Source organism: Micropterus salmoides, unplaced genomic scaffold (assembly GCF_014851395.1).
Source record: "Micropterus salmoides isolate LMB-PRFRI ecotype aquatic unplaced genomic scaffold, ASM1485139v1 Ms_hic_scaffold_12, whole genome shotgun sequence".
Taxonomy (NCBI): Eukaryota; Metazoa; Chordata; class Actinopteri; order Centrarchiformes; family Centrarchidae; genus Micropterus; species Micropterus salmoides.
Genome location: NW_024040263.1, coordinates 4,017,713 through 4,034,822, shown reverse-complemented (window position 1 = coordinate 4,034,822; position 17,110 = coordinate 4,017,713). Strand labels below are relative to the sequence as shown.

General features: G+C 41.8%; 2 protein-coding genes across 2 annotated transcripts; both read right to left on the bottom strand.

Moving 5' to 3' along the window:
• Window positions 1-936: 936 nt before the first annotated feature.
• Window positions 937-8,370, bottom strand: LOC119898723 (F-box/LRR-repeat protein 18-like). The gene is made up of 7 exons (XM_038712921.1): window positions 8,191-8,370; window positions 5,202-5,399; window positions 4,655-5,004; window positions 3,522-3,657; window positions 2,335-3,413; window positions 1,635-1,853; window positions 937-1,546 (listed from the first exon to the last, which is right to left on the bottom strand). The coding sequence occupies exons 1-7, from the start codon at window positions 8,242-8,244 to the stop codon at window positions 1,390-1,392; spliced, it is 2,193 nt and encodes a 730-aa protein (XP_038568849.1). The 5' UTR covers window positions 8,245-8,370; the 3' UTR covers window positions 937-1,389.
• Window positions 8,371-11,903: 3,533 nt separating this feature from the next.
• On the bottom strand, window positions 11,904-15,946 carry LOC119898722 (actin, cytoplasmic 2). The gene is made up of 7 exons (XM_038712920.1): window positions 15,802-15,946; window positions 14,571-14,696; window positions 14,211-14,450; window positions 13,402-13,648; window positions 13,114-13,305; window positions 12,776-12,957; window positions 11,904-12,574 (listed from the first exon to the last, which is right to left on the bottom strand). Exons 2-7 carry the CDS (start codon window positions 14,691-14,693, stop codon window positions 12,431-12,433), a joined length of 1,128 nt encoding a protein of 375 aa, XP_038568848.1. The 5' UTR covers window positions 14,694-14,696; window positions 15,802-15,946; the 3' UTR covers window positions 11,904-12,430.
• Window positions 15,947-17,110: the final 1,164 nt, after the last annotated feature.

Genomic DNA, 17,110 nt, shown 5'->3' with positions numbered 1-17,110 from the left:
CATCCTAAACCTATAATAAGTCCTTTTGACTAGATTTGTTTAGAACGGGAATTAAACACACATTAACAAGTCCGTGTCCCACATTACTCTCATTGTTGATTTACATGCAAAAGATGTGCATACAGAAAGCCAGTACCAGATTCTGAAAATTAATTTTGCCAACTTCGATTGTACGTTTAAAAGCCATTATTCATCACATTCACCACTTTCACGCACTGATGGAGAGAGGCTAAGGTGCCTCTGCCATCAGACACACATTCATACACTTTCACACAATTTGGGGTTCAGCGTCTTATCCAAGGATACCTTTACTCGGGGAACCGGGGATGATAGCAACAATAAATACAGTTTATCCTTTGTATTTATGGTATTAGACTTTAATGGTTATTTCAGTGTACAGATTATATTTTACTAACAATCTACTACATAACATGAGTTGAGGAAGCACCTGCTCACATGGCAGAGAATTATCAGAAACCTGGATACCAGGTTCTCCCTTGCCAGAGTATCCCGGTTTCTATTGAATTACTCTAAATAGCATATTCAGGTTTCTTCAAACCGGGATAAGGGTTTATTCATGGTCCTGATACCAGGATATGGTGTTCACACGAGTATAAAGTACACATTAAAACATGACATACATCTGGCTTTTCATACTGGAATACATCAACATGAAACTGAACAATAAATGTTTACCTTTCATGAGTATATGTAATAAAAAATACTTCAATATTAAAAAGAAATGATCACAACGATAATCTATATATTTATATTATATAAAAATAATTTCATGTAGAGTTAGGTGAGAAGATTGATGGTGGAAATGGTGTATTTCCACAAAATATGCTGGGTAATGTCACAACAGATCACTGGTGTGTATCTGTTGTGACATTTAAAAAAATGACATAAATAGACAAAGACAAGAATAGACAAGAATTAAAAATGATGCATATGGAGTTTATTACAACATCACTGATTCAGGGCCTCTGTACAAAGATTCTTAACAAATACAATCTCATAATTTCTCATTTTGGCACTTATTCTTAAAGTAGCTGAGTGGTGTAGTGACATGAATTATTTCTGACTGAGTAGCCCCAGTCGAGGCCCAACTGGCAGCAAATGTGAAATGTCCTGGAACAATAAAAGAAATGTCCTTACCAGTGTCAAAAGCAAATTTCCACCATTACTCTGTCATGTATATGTAAACAAGCATGGTTGATGTATTGTTGTAGAGCAGCCTGAAACAGTTGTTGATGTGATATACCACACAATCTACCACCTCACTATGCAGATGATCAGTCAGTCTTCCATTTGTGAATTTTATTTCCTGGGAGGAAAAAAACAACCATAACTGTTGAGCACCAATCACACGGAACCTTTCTGGTGAGGTCACAATTGTGATAAATGTGGTGGTTGGGCCACATGGCTCTGGAACAAAGTTATCCGATCCAGCAGTGTTAGTGGGATGTCCCTGATGACCGAAGGCAGATCTTCATGCTGTAATGGATAGATGACCACACTCAGGGCCGAGCGCTCAAGTGAAAATCTAACAGGGAGAAAACACAAGGAAAGATGAGATTTCACTTGGCATTTAATGTTTGATGTACAGCATGTCCTCACACAAAAGTACTGACCTGTCCATCAGAACTTTCTGCAGCGTGCGACAAGCCACTAATGTACCGCCCATGAACATGTGGCACATGATGACATGGCAGCATCGCTCCATGAAGGTTTCTATGGCCGATGGGTCAAAGGTACCACTGCGTGAGATAAGGCAGAGACGTTGCAGACGAGTGCAACAGGACAGAGCCTCAAAGAATGATGCGTTGGCATTCAGGTAGGGCTGCTCTAACCTAAACACACAGACACACAGTGTTCAGTAAATAAAAACAAGCTGAGCAAAGACCTGAACTCCGTCCATGACATTTTACTAGCTAGCTTACACCAACTGGTGGACTGTCCTATAATTTGTTACAAATATAAAAATGCACATTTCATGAAAATACAATATCAGTCTGCAAGGTAAATCTGAATGTATGGTTGCCGGTTAAAGGATTCCCATAATTAAGAGGGGGAAAAATACAATATATATATATATATAATATAATTTGCTTATCCTAAAGTTAACATTCATAAAAAGCAAGAAAATTAACTGCATCACTTTGCATCTAAAAGAGATTTATAACAAACACAAAACTGCTGAGAGGTAATTGTTGGGTTCTTCATTTAATTACAGTCAGCCAAGCATTTAATGGTTGTGAATCTGTACTATCTGTCTGATGTTTACGGTTCAGTATTACAGTAAATGAAGGGTGCACAAAGGCATCTTCTAACCTGAGTTCCTGTAGCTGTGTGCACTGTTTAAGTGTGTCCAGCAAGGCAGGGGTGTAGTTCATGGTTTTTAGAGATCCCATGTTGGCAAGGGACAATACCTGTAGGTCTTTGCATCGCCTGGTCAACTGTACCAGCCCTGTCCCCCTAAGGACCCCGGGAAGGCCAGCCAGAGTCAGACGACATAATCGAGGCAAAGCCTCAAGCGCCGCTAAGTGTGCATCACCAACCCCTCGTGCCCACGCACACATGCCACGAGGCTCCACGCTGGCACGAGCGCATGGCTCAAGCCGAGGCAGCGCAGATACAAAACCTGGACCAATGATCTCCAAGGTCTCTAAAACAGGACAGCCAGCTAAGAGCTGAGTGAGCCCTGAGGTGCTGTCTCCTGACAGAGAGGACTCTGAATCAGGCTTGTAATTCTGGAGCCCCACACGTGGATTCTTTTTTAACCCCAGGAACAACGGAGAGGGAGACATGTTGTTTGTAGAGATCTGATGGGCGTTTAAGCCATCTGACAGGGCGCAGGCAGGCAGAGTGAGAGCACGCAGGTGTCTGAATTTAGCCAAGCTGGCACACAGGTGTGTTTCTCCCCCTAGCGCAGGAGAGTTTTCATGATGATAGTGTGTGTGCATCAGGTTCAGGTGTTTAATGTTGGAACAGCCAACTGCCAATCGGCTCATTGTCCCAGGAACCAACTGATCTTCCGCACTCCTACACTCTGAGTAAAGGACCTGGTTGATCCCGCTGAGGTTCAGGCTGATCAGCTGTGTTGCATCTCTGACTCCTCCATCCAGCAACGACTGGAACACCTGTGGCCACAACGCCGGGCAGCGGCTGAAGCTGAGGTGCTTTGGACTGTTTCCCTCCAGGGCTCGCTTTAGGGACAAGGAATCCAGCCAGGACCGAGGGAGTTGCAGGGCTTCCAGTTCACCTCGTTGACCCAAACTCTGGGCAAGTGAGGGAGCAGCTGGCCAGTGAGCAGGGTTTGGGCCGGGAATCGACACAAGGAAAACTCTCAGACGCTTTGGAACATGAACGCTGAACACTGCCAGGTAGAGCAGGAGCAAGGTCTGGTTTACCTTCAGACATTAACAAACAGATACACTAATTACAAACTGAACAGTACTACAGTGTATATTGCAGATATATGGGAAATATTACATGTACACGCACACTAACCAACTCACCTCTCCCGGAGCCAGCCTGGCAGTGAACTCCTCCAGCTGTTGGTAATGTGGCACACTGCTCTGACCCACCATTAACTGACAGCAAACGCCTATACCCTCTCTGGTCACATCTGGGATGTCAAACTGCAGCATAAGCCTGAGGTACGTGTACAAGCACAGAATGACACATTCAACACTATAGCAGTAAAAAACATACTCTGTCCTTTACAACAAGAATGTGAGTGATTAATCTAAGATGGAAAGTGCCATCAGTGTTGTGTTGCTAAACTCTACCAGTGGACCAAATGCATTAAGATTTCTTGGTTTGATATCATCACCGGTCAAACAGCACAACTACTTTTTAAGTTCATCATGTGTCGAAAAGAGCCCAAATTTGCTTCTTCGTGCATTTCTTCTATAAATAATAATGTCATTTTAATGAAAAGTAAATGCAGATTCACATTTCTGAAATAGTATTTTGCATCCTTGACAGTTTCAGCGTTGTGCATAATAACAAAATTTACAGAATAAACCAAGATTTGATTGTGATACAATGCACAAGCAGATGAAACATTTGCACTTTCAAAATTTTAGCCATTCTAGCTGTATGGCACTAGCTATAGCTATGTCAATTAGTACACCACTTTGGTTGAGTTTTGTAGTGTGAGTGAAATGTCCCCACAGCAACTGGACAGATTGCCATGACATCCCTTCATGTTCCCCACATGAATTGTAATCACTTTGGTGAATCCTTAATTTTTCATTTAGCAACATCATCGGGTCAGAACTGTAATTCATAAAATACTCTGTTTTATTACCAAATAACATGCCAAACTAATGACATTCCCATCAGCCTCAGCTGTACTTTGTGCTTACTGCTAATCAGCAATGCTAATATCCTAAACTGAGATGTGCTAAGTGTTTACCTCCCGGCACCACTATGGCTAAGTCTTAGTTGTGTTGTGGATCCTTCATTGTTCAGCTCTATTCTAAGAATTTTAAATCTTTATGGACTCTACATGGTGCAAAATGCTACCACTCCACATAATCCCATAAACACGGATAAAAGTAAAAACGGTGCACAGTGTGCCAAATAGGAAGTGATGATGGACACAGGTCTCGTGGGAAATCTCAGTAATCCGACAGATTCTTACTTGCGGAGTTGGGCGCAACATGGCACCACACCGTAACTCGGTGTCAACAACGTCTGCCTGAGCTCCGACAGACGGCTCAGTGAATCTACCGCCTCTGAACTGAGCTGAGCAGAGTTAAAGCCTGGTGTCACATCAAAAGCAAGTGATCTGAGTAGAGAGAGGGAGGAGAGGAGACGGGAGAGACGAAGGGAAGTGATGCGACAGCCGGTGACATCGAGGTGCGTCACTCCTCTGCAGCGAGCGAGAAGCTCCATTGTAGAGCCAGACAGCCAGTAGCAACCATTCAGGCTGAGAGACTGCACGTGATTGGCTAGCTGCTTCAATATGTGCCGAACCAAGAGATCATCAGCCTGGGGGAAAAAAGAAAACATTTTATTAAATGCTAAAGGGTCTGTTAAAATGCAACAGGTGTTCCACTGTTCAAGAAATGGTTTTAAAATATACAGAAAGTTCCACCAAATGCATGAAATGAGATCTTCACAAACAATCTTGAAGCATGGCTCATCAGTTGAAATGATGATAAAATGTTTTTTTTAAATAGCTTTACCAGATACTCCTCTGACAGGCTGACGTTTGAGAGCAGGGTCTTATCATGGCACAGTGTGTGTAACTTGTGGCAGACGTTTGCCACATTCATGACCAGGTCACAAACTGGAACATGGCGGAGAATACACAGCAGGATCTCATCGGACAAATCGGACATTCCCACGGAGGTAGAAGACATTGTGTCCTCATCGCATACAGCCTGAGAGAGACCGGAAACAGTGTTGTGGTTATTAAGTAAACCTTGAGAAAGAATTACTAAGATGGCTAAGATGCTACAAATCTTTTCTTAAAGGTTCAGTGTGTGATATTTCTGAGTATCTATCGACAGAATTGCAATATAAGATCCATAACTTTGTTTTCAGTGGTGTATAAAGACCTTACTAAATAAACCATTATGTTTTTATTACCTTAGAATGAGTCATTTATATCTACATAACCAGGGGCACCCCCTTCCATGGACGTCGTCACGTTGCATCATCATGTTTTTACAGTAGCTGAAAACAGACAAACAGCGCTACAGAGCGCATTTCGTCACTACGTTCTTCTTGTTCTACTTCTGGTAGAATTCAGGCAGTGTAGACACTCATCACTATGTTGAATACGTACGCTAGAAGAAGAAGAAGTAGTATAATATACAGCAGGGGTCAGCAAATAAGTTTTGCATCGGAGCAATATTTTCCACCATTATATGGTGGATGAGAATATAAGCCATAATATTGACTTACATTGACATGTTGTTCTGTTAGCTCAGTTGCTAAGGTGCAGGACACGCAACCCAAGGGTTGAATGTTTGATCCCACCTTGGGACAATTTGTTTTTCTGCATTCTGCAGCGAATGTTCCTCACATCACGGCATGTGCTACATTGTTGCTTTTGCAATTCCCCAGTATCTCCAGGCAGAGAACATTTAGGGGAATCACATTTCCTGATGACTCTTTCAGAGGTGTAAGTAAAAGCTCAGTTCAACTCCAAATACAGCATTGCGGTAAACAAGCTTCTCGTGCTTTTATTTTGTAGACAAAGCCACTAAAGAGAAAGTGATCATGTGAGTAACTGTTGCTGCCATGAGATCTATTTCAGCATCACTATCAAAGTATTTATTTATTTATATTTTTTGCTGCTATCAAAGCACCATAATCTGGCCACGGGCCAGACATTATTGTTAGCAGGCTGTTTTGGCGATGGTCCATAATCACAGAGAGAATTAATGTGTTTCCCTTGTCATTGTTTATATAAACTTTATCTAATGTCTTGTTTATAATAGACTGTGGTGAAGAAACAGTGACAATGTTTCACACTCTTGGCTTACATTTTCCATGTTATCTGTCAGTGGCCAAGTCACAATAACTTATGGTTTTACTGAATAATTAAGTAAATATAATTTCTTTACTGGCTACTCTGCTGTCTCAGAAGAGACACCTTTTATGCTCCGTCAGCCACCATAGTTGTCCTACGCTCTTTGAAAGGGTACGGGGCAGACGTAGACTGGAGAGATGGTTGCAATTCACAACCCTCACCACTAGATGCCACTAAATCTTACACACTGAACTTTTAATGTCTTGTAGCAATTCCTATTCTTGGTACTTTGTTATTGAGGTCCAACACAGAGAAATAAGCTGTCATCAAGACAGCAGATTATGACTGGGCAATATGATGATTTAATGTGGCGAGACGATATAAATTTGTGCAACGTCAGAGATTTTGCTCTTGTTTTAAAGCTGCAGAAGGTAATTTATTATTATTTTGTTATATAAAACTGTCACAATATCCTGACAGTGAGGCAAATAATGTGTAAAATTTTTGGATCAGGTTTCTATGGTTCCTCCTACTGCTGCGAATGCCATTTGCAAGAATCCACCGCTCCCTGGACAAAACAACCAATCAGAGCCAGGAGTAGTCTCTAACGCAGTGTCAATCACTGCTCGGGCACAAGCTGTGCTGCCCCACTCCTTGTGTGTGCTCTACCTCAGTCATGCTCAAAATCTTCAGCTAGCAGCTTCGGAAGTTTTTGCAAACACAATGGCTAAGAAGCAATCGCCAGCAATGAAAGGACTGCCCATCCCTCTTTTGCCAACAACAGCATACTGTACAAAAAACTGGGGTCTTGGCAAGGCTCTCACTGGACAGAGAGTCCTATGCGGGCTGAGGCTTCATAGGCCAACCAGCTCCTGATCGTGGGTTTGGCGGTCAGGTTTAGCAGAATGGTACAAGCAGTGGAGAGATTCTGAAGGTTTTGTATTTTACCAACTGCAGCTTTAATGTCTCTGGTATTTGGCCATTGTATGAAATGCTACACTTTATCGAACAGCAGGACTTCTATATGGCAATACTAGGTTCATACATCATTTTTGCATCAATGTTAGGTATTTGCTGAAATCAAAATCAGACATTCCTTTCTGGTTATTTCATCCATACACATTTTTCTCAATTGACCAATACCTTGATAGATGGTTTAAGCCATAAAGCTCACTCTTATGTTACAGTTTAAGTATTAATAAGTGGAACATATATTAATATAAGACAATACTTGGTGATAAAATTACTGCGTTACATTATCTGATTAGAAAGTAAAAATAGGAATGTTTCAAGGACTTTTATATCGTGATACACCTCGCAGTGTACAAATGTGTATAGACATATTAATATCAGTATTACCGCAAGACACAGTATTACTGTATCTGTCTGCCAGCATGTCCACTCATTTACAAATTAGTATTTTTGTTCATTAGTAGGTTAATTTGGGCATAACGTTTTAAACAAAGAGACACAAAAACGCACGCCTTTCCACCACACTATCTATACGAATTAACCAAACTTGGTTGAAAAAGTTAACTGAAATGTGGGTGAAGCCTGGTCTAACATTAAACTAACTTATCGTTGTCATTAGCTAATTAGGTTAACGTTCGGTACCGTTGGTTCGTCTGGTCTGCGTCGCCGTTAACATCCATTACTGTTGTCCATTACTTGTCGCTGTTTGTCGGTTAACCCACCTGTACAATCCGGCGATCCATGTCCTCTGAAATCGCTCTCACGGTCCCACTCATGATCAGCAGGATTTCAGATGTTCATCCAGCCAGCAAGCACTTCATGTTTCGACGAACCGGCTTTACACTGAACCACAGGCGGTCTGCACATCCAGCCGTTGACAGGGCGGATTACGCTTGTTGCTGCACAATGACGGAAGTCTGTCAGTGACGGACACACTTCCGGTCCAGGTCCAATCAGATTTTTTTCTAATGCGTTTATGAAATTTCTCATTTCTCAAAAAACTTCAAAAAGTGCAGAACACAAAAAGGATGACAGGAAATTCTAGTAGCCTACTGTATCATATACATTTATTGTATTTACGGTTTTCTTATTGCGGCACGATTTATGGTTTGCATCAGTGGTGGAAGAAATATTCAGATCTTCTAAGTAGCAATGCGTCAGGGAAAAATTACTTAATTATTAAGTCTTATATAGTATTCAGCAGCAAAATGTATCAAAAGTATCAAAAGTAAAAGTAGCAACTTATTAGGCATGACCCCTGTCAATGTGACATTATATTAGTCGATAATTATTACCTGTGCATACTGTGTTAGCGGCATTTTATGTTTTCAACTACTTTTTCGGTAGTTTAATCTATAATTAATCGATTATATATCACACTTGATAAACTGATCGTATTTATTTTATGCAAATGAATTTTCAGATAAATGTAGTGGAGCTGAAAGTACAATATTTGCCTCTGAAATGTAGGAGAGTGCGCGCCTGCTATATGCGATCTTGTGCCGAGTTCTGCATACCTGCAATCTGCAGACCTCGCGCTTCCTCGCCGGTCTATTACAAATATTTTTTTTATTACGATTTATTAAAAGCTTCTTTCTCTTCACATTTTTATTTACAGCATTATATGTTGATGTTTATATCATAAATAGGCTGTGTATTAACATATTGGGAGAAAACCCAATATGTAATGCTGATTAATACTTATATTCCAATACATTTTCGAGGCAAATATTGTACTATTTACTCCCCTACATTTATTTTATAACTTTAGCTACTTTGTAGATTCAGATTAGTAATACAAAATATACTCAATGAATAAATGATGATGCTGTATTATTATAGGTTAAGATAAGGTAAAAGTGAAATGATCTCCAGGGGGCAAATTCACAAACTACCCAGCAGTATATTAAAGCAACAATTAGCCTATTATAATCCAGTACTATAAAATACACTATTTTGAAGAGTCTTTTTACAGCATCAGTACTTGTGTACTTCTACATTGTGAGTTTGCAACTTTAACACAAGTGAAAGATTTGAGTTCTTCTACCACTGCATGACACACAATACAAATTTCTCAATCTACTGCTCCAGCAGAATCCAGTACAGTATACATCATACAGTAAATGACACTAAAACACCCACTGTAAGTACAGATTATACAGTACATTATATTTAGTACATGTTACTGTTTTGAACATACATATGTACATATAATTGTCAAATTAATCCAAGCATGCTGCATTTACTTTATATAGACATGCATACATAGTATGCGTATGTATACTTAGACATTGAAGATGATTCTGATATAATGGGAAATCAATGTTCCAACAAATCATATCAGAATTAAAGTTAAAATGTGTCTGTCAAATTAACAATACTTATGACTCAAACCAGTTTTAGTATTTTCAATCTTCCAACCATATATGGCTCATTTCTACAAAGTTGTTGATACTTATATAAGTATATATATATATATATATATACAGTGGGTACGGAAAGTATTCAGACCCCTTTAAATTTTTCACTCTTTGTTTCATTGCAGCCATTTTCCAAAAATCAAAAAAGTTCATTTTATTTCTCAGTAATGTACACTCAGCACCCCATCTTGACAAAAAAAAACAGAAATGTAGAAATTTTAGCAAATTTATTAAAAAATAAAAACTGAAATATCACATGGTCATAAGTATTCAGACCCTTTGCCGTGACACTCATATTTAACTCAGGTGCTGTCTATTTCTTCTGATCATCCTTGAGATGGTTCTACACCTTCATTTGAGTCCAGCTGTGTTTGATTATACTGATTGGACTTGATTAGGAAAGCCACATACCTGTCTATATAAGACCTTACAGCTCACAGTGCATGTCAGAGCAAATGAAAATCATGAGGTCAAAGGAACTGCCTGAAGAGCTCAGAGACAGAATTATGGCAAGGCACAGATCTGGCCAAGGTTACAAAAAAATTTCTGCTGCACTTAAGGTTCCTAAGAGCACAGTGGCCTCCATAATCCTCAAATGGAAGACGTTTGAGACGACCAGAACCCTTCCTAGAGCTGGCCGTCCGGCCAAACTGAGCTATCGGGGGAGAAGAGCCTTGGTGAGAGAGGTAAAGAAGAACCCAAAGGTCACTGTGGCTGAGCTCCAGAGATGCAGTCGGGAGATGGGAGAAAGTTGTAGTAAGTCAACCATCACTGCAGCAATCCACCAGTCGGGGCTTTATGGCAGAGTGGCCCGACGGAAGCCTCTCCTCAGTGCAAGACACATGAAAGCCCGCATGGAGTTTGCTAAAAAACACCTGAAGGACTCCAAGATGGTGATAAATAAGATCCTCTGGTCTGATGAGACCAAGATAGAACTTTTTGGCCTTAATTCTAAGCGGTATGTGTGGAGAAAACCAGGCACTGCCCATCACCTGTCCAATACAGTCTCAACAGTGAAGCATGGTGGTGGCAGCATCATGCTGTGGGGGTGTTTTTCAGCTGCAGGGACAGGACGACTGGTTGCAATCGAGGGAAAGATGAATGCGGCCAAGTACAGGGATATCCTGGACGAAAACCTTTTCCAGAGTGCTCTGGACCTCAGACTGGGCCGAAGGTTTACCTTCCAACAAGACAATGACCCTAAGCACACCGCTAAAATAACGAAGGAGTGGCTTTACAACAACTCCGTGGCTGTTCTTGACTGGCCCAGCCAGAGCCCTGACTTAAACCCAATTGAGCATCTCTGGAGAGACCTGAAAATGGCTGTCCACCAACGTTCACCATCCAACCTGACAGAACTGGAGAGGATCTGCAAGGAGGAATGGCAGAGAATACCCAAATCCAGATGTGAAAAACTTGTTGCATCTTTCCCAAAACGACTCATGGCTGTATTAGATCAAAAGGGTGCTTCTACTAAATACTGAGCAAAGGGTCTGAATACTTATGACCATGTGATATTTCAGTTTTTCTTTTTAATAAATTTGCAAAAATTTCTACATTTCTGTTTTTTTTCTGTCAAGATGGGGTGCTGAGTGTACATTACTGAGAAATAAAATGAACTTTTTTGATTTTTGGAAAATGGCTGCAATGAAACACAGAGTGAAAAATTTAAAGGGGTCTGAATACTTTCCGTACCCACTGTATATATATATCTTAAACTAATAATTCTCCTGTAAGTGTAGTTGTCCACATGATGGCACTATAACGAAATGCATCTCTGTTCTCATGATCCATGTCTGACAATAATACCAGGTCCTTGAAACTGAAGCAGCTAAATCCAGCCATCATTAATTTAAGTACACCTGTGCTTTTTCTATGATATGTCCAAATCTTCAGAGTGTAAAGTAACATATGGCTAACCTTCTTTACCAAAGATTGAAGTATGTGGTATAAATCCTGTAATGATTAAAATGTGTTTCCTTTAATATTTGCTGAATAAAACAAAAAGACTGGAATCTCAGACATGTGCGCTTTATTGGGTTGTTGTGTACACCAGTGGCTCGAAGCCCTATGCACAAACCTTCATACACCCTCATACAAGGTAGAAGCTTTGTCTTTTGCATAATGACAAAAACAAACTGGACCAAGTATCATTTAAGGCTGAAAGTACAAAAACAAAACAAGTTTCAGATTACATAATTTACATATTAAGCAAAACTACAGATCTGTTGGGCAGTGGGCCCACCAGAGAATAAACCTTCATAGAGGCAAATAAGGTGGTGAACAAACACATCTGGAATGACCTACACAAACACGACAATGGACATCATGTTCCTCACACATTCACACCGCCTGGGACGCTCCGTACTTCCTGTAGAGTTTCTCCCCATCAGGGGGCATGGTGCCATAGCCATAGTGATGAGGGAAAATGGGAAGAGGTGTTGTGGGCTCAGCATACACCAGTGTGTTGGTGTAGGCATGTATGCAGAGCCAGTCGTTTGGGTTTGTAGCAGTGTGTGTTTTGGGGGAGGGGACTGTCTGTTTAGAAGCACTTCCTGTGGACGATGCTGGGGCCGGACTCATCGTACTCCTGCTTGCTGATCCACATCTGCTGGAAGGTGGACAGGGAAGCCAGGATGGAGCCTCCAATCCATACAGAGTACTTCCTCTCAGGGGGAGCTATGATCTGCAGGGAGAAAAAAAAAAAGAATAAAATAAGGTATTGTAATACAAAGTCAAACCACATCTGTTGGCGAACGTACAAAGCAATAGAGACTGAATACTGCATTAACCATGTTTGTCCACTGAGTGGCAGTAGAGGTAAAGAGCTTTCTGGAACATTTTCTGCATTAATGCTTCAGGGAGGAGTAATGAGGACAAGATTTACCTTGATCTTCATGGTAGTGGGTGCCAGGGCAGTGATTTCCTTCTGCATGCGGTCAGCGATTCCAGGGTACATGGTGGTACCTCCAGACAGCACAGTGTTGGCGTACAGGTCCTTACGGATGTCCACATCACACTTCATGATGCTGTTGAAGGTGGTTTCATGGATACCGCAAGACTCCATACCTGTTAAACAAAAGAGGGTGTAAAGTAAAACAAAAAGTTATTGGTTTTGTGATCCGTATGCTTTAATCAAATATAAAACCAGTCTCATCTTTGCTCCTACAACCACTATGCCCCCCAGCAATTTAACTCACTATGTATTTCTTTCCCCTGACTTACCGAGGAAAGAGGGCTGGAAGAGGGCCTCGGGGCAACGGAACCTCTCATTTCCGATCGTGATGACCTGTCCGTCAGGCAGCTCGTAGCTCTTCTCCAGGGATGAAGAGGAAGCAGCAGTGCCCATTTCCTGCTCGAAGTCCAGTGCAACGTAGCACAGTTTCTCCTTAATGTCACGTACGATTTCACGCTCAGCTGTAAGACAAGAAAATACATTTTTAGTCATTTCAGTTTTTCCCCTACCTAGCTTTAAATGGGTGCTCGTATTGGAGTCTGTTCTTGTGTGCTAACCTGTGGTGGTGAAGCTGTAACCCCTCTCAGTCAGGATCTTCATGAGGTAGTCTGTGAGGTCCCTTCCAGCCAGGTCCAACCTGAGGATGGCGTGGGGCAGGGCGTAGCCTTCATAGATGGGCACTGTGTGGGTCACACCATCACCAGAGTCCATGACAATACCAGTGGTACGACCGGAGGCGTACAGGGACAGCACAGCCTGGATGGCCACATACATGGCAGGGGTGTTGAAGGTCTCAAACATGATCTGGAGGAGAGAGAGACGAGAGATGAGTCACTGAATCAGTGAGTCAACTAAACCTGAAGTGAGCTAGTATGGGTTAGTACAGTCAGATCAAGAAAAGCACAGCACACTGAGCTGTTTCGTTTTGAGTACAAACACCACACTAAAAACATTAAAACCAGTCATTGCAATAACCTGTACTTTAGTTTAGTCATATTGACCAAGAGGAGTGCAGCAACCTGCTCTACAGTCATCTGTTGCATCATGCGATCAGTGTAGTTAGAGGTTTCTCATCTACTTAGCAATTCTAACAGGAGCCTAATTTGAATGAAGGCGTGAACATGCTGCAACAAGTCATTCCTGGTGCGTCACAGTATAGAGAGATAGAAACCTGAAGCATCCGCAGAGATGAAAAAAAAAAGTCAGCACAGGAAAGAGGAAACCTGGAGATTGAAGGAGCAGGAGGAAACCAGACAGATTGAGTGGAAGAAGAAATGCCTTAGCTGCAACACATTTTCCTGTCGCCCGGCCCTGCAGGTGAGCCGAGCAGGTTTCCTGATTGATAGGATTTGTCAGCCCTTGTTACCTGGGTCATCTTTTCCCTGTTGGCCTTGGGGTTCAGGGGGGCCTCAGTGAGCAGGACTGGGTGCTCCTCGGGGGCAACCCTCAGCTCGTTGTAGAAGGTGTGATGCCAGATCTTCTCCATGTCGTCCCAGTTGGTGACGATGCCGTGCTCAATGGGGTACTTCAGGGTGAGGATTCCCCTTTTGCTCTGTGCCTCATCACCAACATAGCTGTCTTTCTGGCCCATACCAACCATCACACCCTAGGATGCAAACAGGAAAACAAGTTAAAAATCAAGAACGAAATTTACAGAAACATGGAATAGTTTTTACAAGCTTTGTTATTTATATAGTTTGATTTAGATATTATAGGGAAACAGTACCTGATGTCTGGGACGTCCAACAATAGAGGGGAACACAGCACGTGGAGCATCATCTCCTGCAAAGCCAGCTTTGCACATACCGGATCCGTTGTCAACAACGAGGGCGGCGATTTCGTCTTCCATTTTCTGGACATTGAGAGAGGGGAGGGATAAAAGGGGGGAGAGTGTTTGTAAATCTGGTGCTCTGTGACAGCTGCGTGTTGCATCTGGCAAACATCAACTCGGTTAAAGTCTTGTCATTATGGAGACTGGACGCTGGATGTCGCAGTGGCGCAGGTTCCAGTCCAAATCCAGAGCTGGGAAACAAAGGCAGTTTCTCCCTCGGTCTGGCCATGGCCATATAAGGCAAAAGTGAGAGCAGCTTAGGAGACGGCGGGAGCCCGGCCCGTGAAGCCGCCCCGTGTTGTCGTTAAACCTCAAATGACACAGACAACGGGCCACTCCCTTCACTGGGATCACCATAACGGATTTAAGGTTAACCATCAACACATCTCTTTAAAAACAGCAGTGTTAACAGTCGAGGTGAATGAACTTCCACCGCTGTCATGTCTGTCATCAAGTGTAACGTTACCGTTATGTCGTGACCACCACAGTTAACAAGGTTATGTGAAAGAAAAAGCCAACTTCTAAATGACATTTCTAACATAAGTAACCTTAACTTCATTGTCAAATGACGTTAACACCTGTAATGTCAGAGCAAGTTATTACCATTTCTACACACCTAACGTTAGCTAATAACGCCTGCTACATTCAATCCGTCTAATCTATCATCATCATCGGTCTGTGTGAAATCGGAGACACCAGACTGGGAGATCGTGCCAAAGCAGATGCTTACATGTAAAGCGAGAAGGTCAAGATTTAACGGATTTAACGCAGTCTGATTTGTTAAACTGATGAAGTGATGACAACCGGGTTATTTCTCACTCATCTGTTAAATATAAACGACAGCATGCCAACACATTTCTATACGTAAGAAGTTACTGGTAACTGTTAAAAAGCCAACAGCTGCATAACGTTAGGATGCATAATAAGGAAAACATAATGAATGACCGAGTGCATTTAAACAGTTCAACGCTTGCATCAACTTGAGGAAAGTCATACAGAAAACCTTACATCATAACTTAACCGGTGGACTAAATTCAGTTTTCTGGCTAAAACGCGTCTTATATATTAAAGAAAATAATTTCAAATATGAGCAAAAACTTTCGTCTCCATTCCGCAGTAGTCTTACCTGTGTGAGGGAGGGTTCTCGGCTTAGGAGGACTGTGACTGAGCGCTACACTCTGGTAGGATTTAGTGTCTGGGCTTGACTGCAATGGAGTCCAATAAATTGCAGGGTTTTATCAGAGCTCGTGCTGCAGCCCCTTTCCATATAAGGAGAACTTTCCGCACGGCGCCCTGTGATTGGTTCTGCCGCATCCACTGGGTGTGGCGCATGTAGATAACGGTTCTGCGCTCTGACAGGACAGAGGGGACAAGCACCACGAAACTAACCTATATACTATCAATATTACCACTCTGGAGCTCCGTGTTCAATAAAACACATTTTATAGGCCTATCTATATTCCTCGTTATTGTGATCGCAATGGGGATGATACGCAAGTGTGATACACAAGTGGGCAATAAATCACAGAACTCACAACAGAGTCCTTGAGTATCAAACGATTTGAAATAGCTGCCTATTGTATTTTAAACCGGTGACATTTAGCAAAAGAGCACATTTATTATTTTATTTACTCCTCCACTTAAGGAAAGGGCCTGCAGATCCTGGTTACACAAACTCTTAACCACATTTGATTCATGTACCCATGCTATTGTCTTCTGTTCTATGTTTGTGCATTGGAGGAAAATGTAAGTGGCGGACACAGACAAACAGATCCATAATTCATCTAATTTAAGTAAGTGAAGGACAGAAGGGGAATGCAACAGAACTGGATTGCTCTGAAGATTGTGCTAATTCTCATGGCAGAGACTTAAGCAGTTGCCAGTGATTACAATCTCAGGGTCACTGACAGCACTGTTAACACCCCGACTGACAGTCTGCCCAAGCATACCAATGTCTCTCACATGCAGAGCAGAGTGACAGTGATACATGTGGTTAAGCTGAGATATGTTTACAGCAAACACTCAGGAGACTGTAAATCTTATCTCTCATCACTTGACTGATGATGTTTAAATGAGTGAAGGGAGGGGGGAGCAGATTACTTGCCTCAATGAGGTAATAGACAGGTGTGTAATTTCAGGAACATACCTATATTTGGTGTCAAAATGAAACTGCAAGGCCTATTATGATATTACTACTCAGGAATGTGACTCACTTTGATATGCATTTACACACCTGCTCTTGCACAAACCCGAAAATGTCACACAAGGCAAATCCTTGTGCATCTCTGAATGGAAATACTTTAGATGTCATATTTAATATTATGATAACACACTAGGAAATATTCATGCAAAGCTCATCTTGTAAGTTGACCAGAGACTAAGTGGATGGGTTGGGGTGCTGTTTTAACTCAACACGGGCACAGGACAAGGACTCA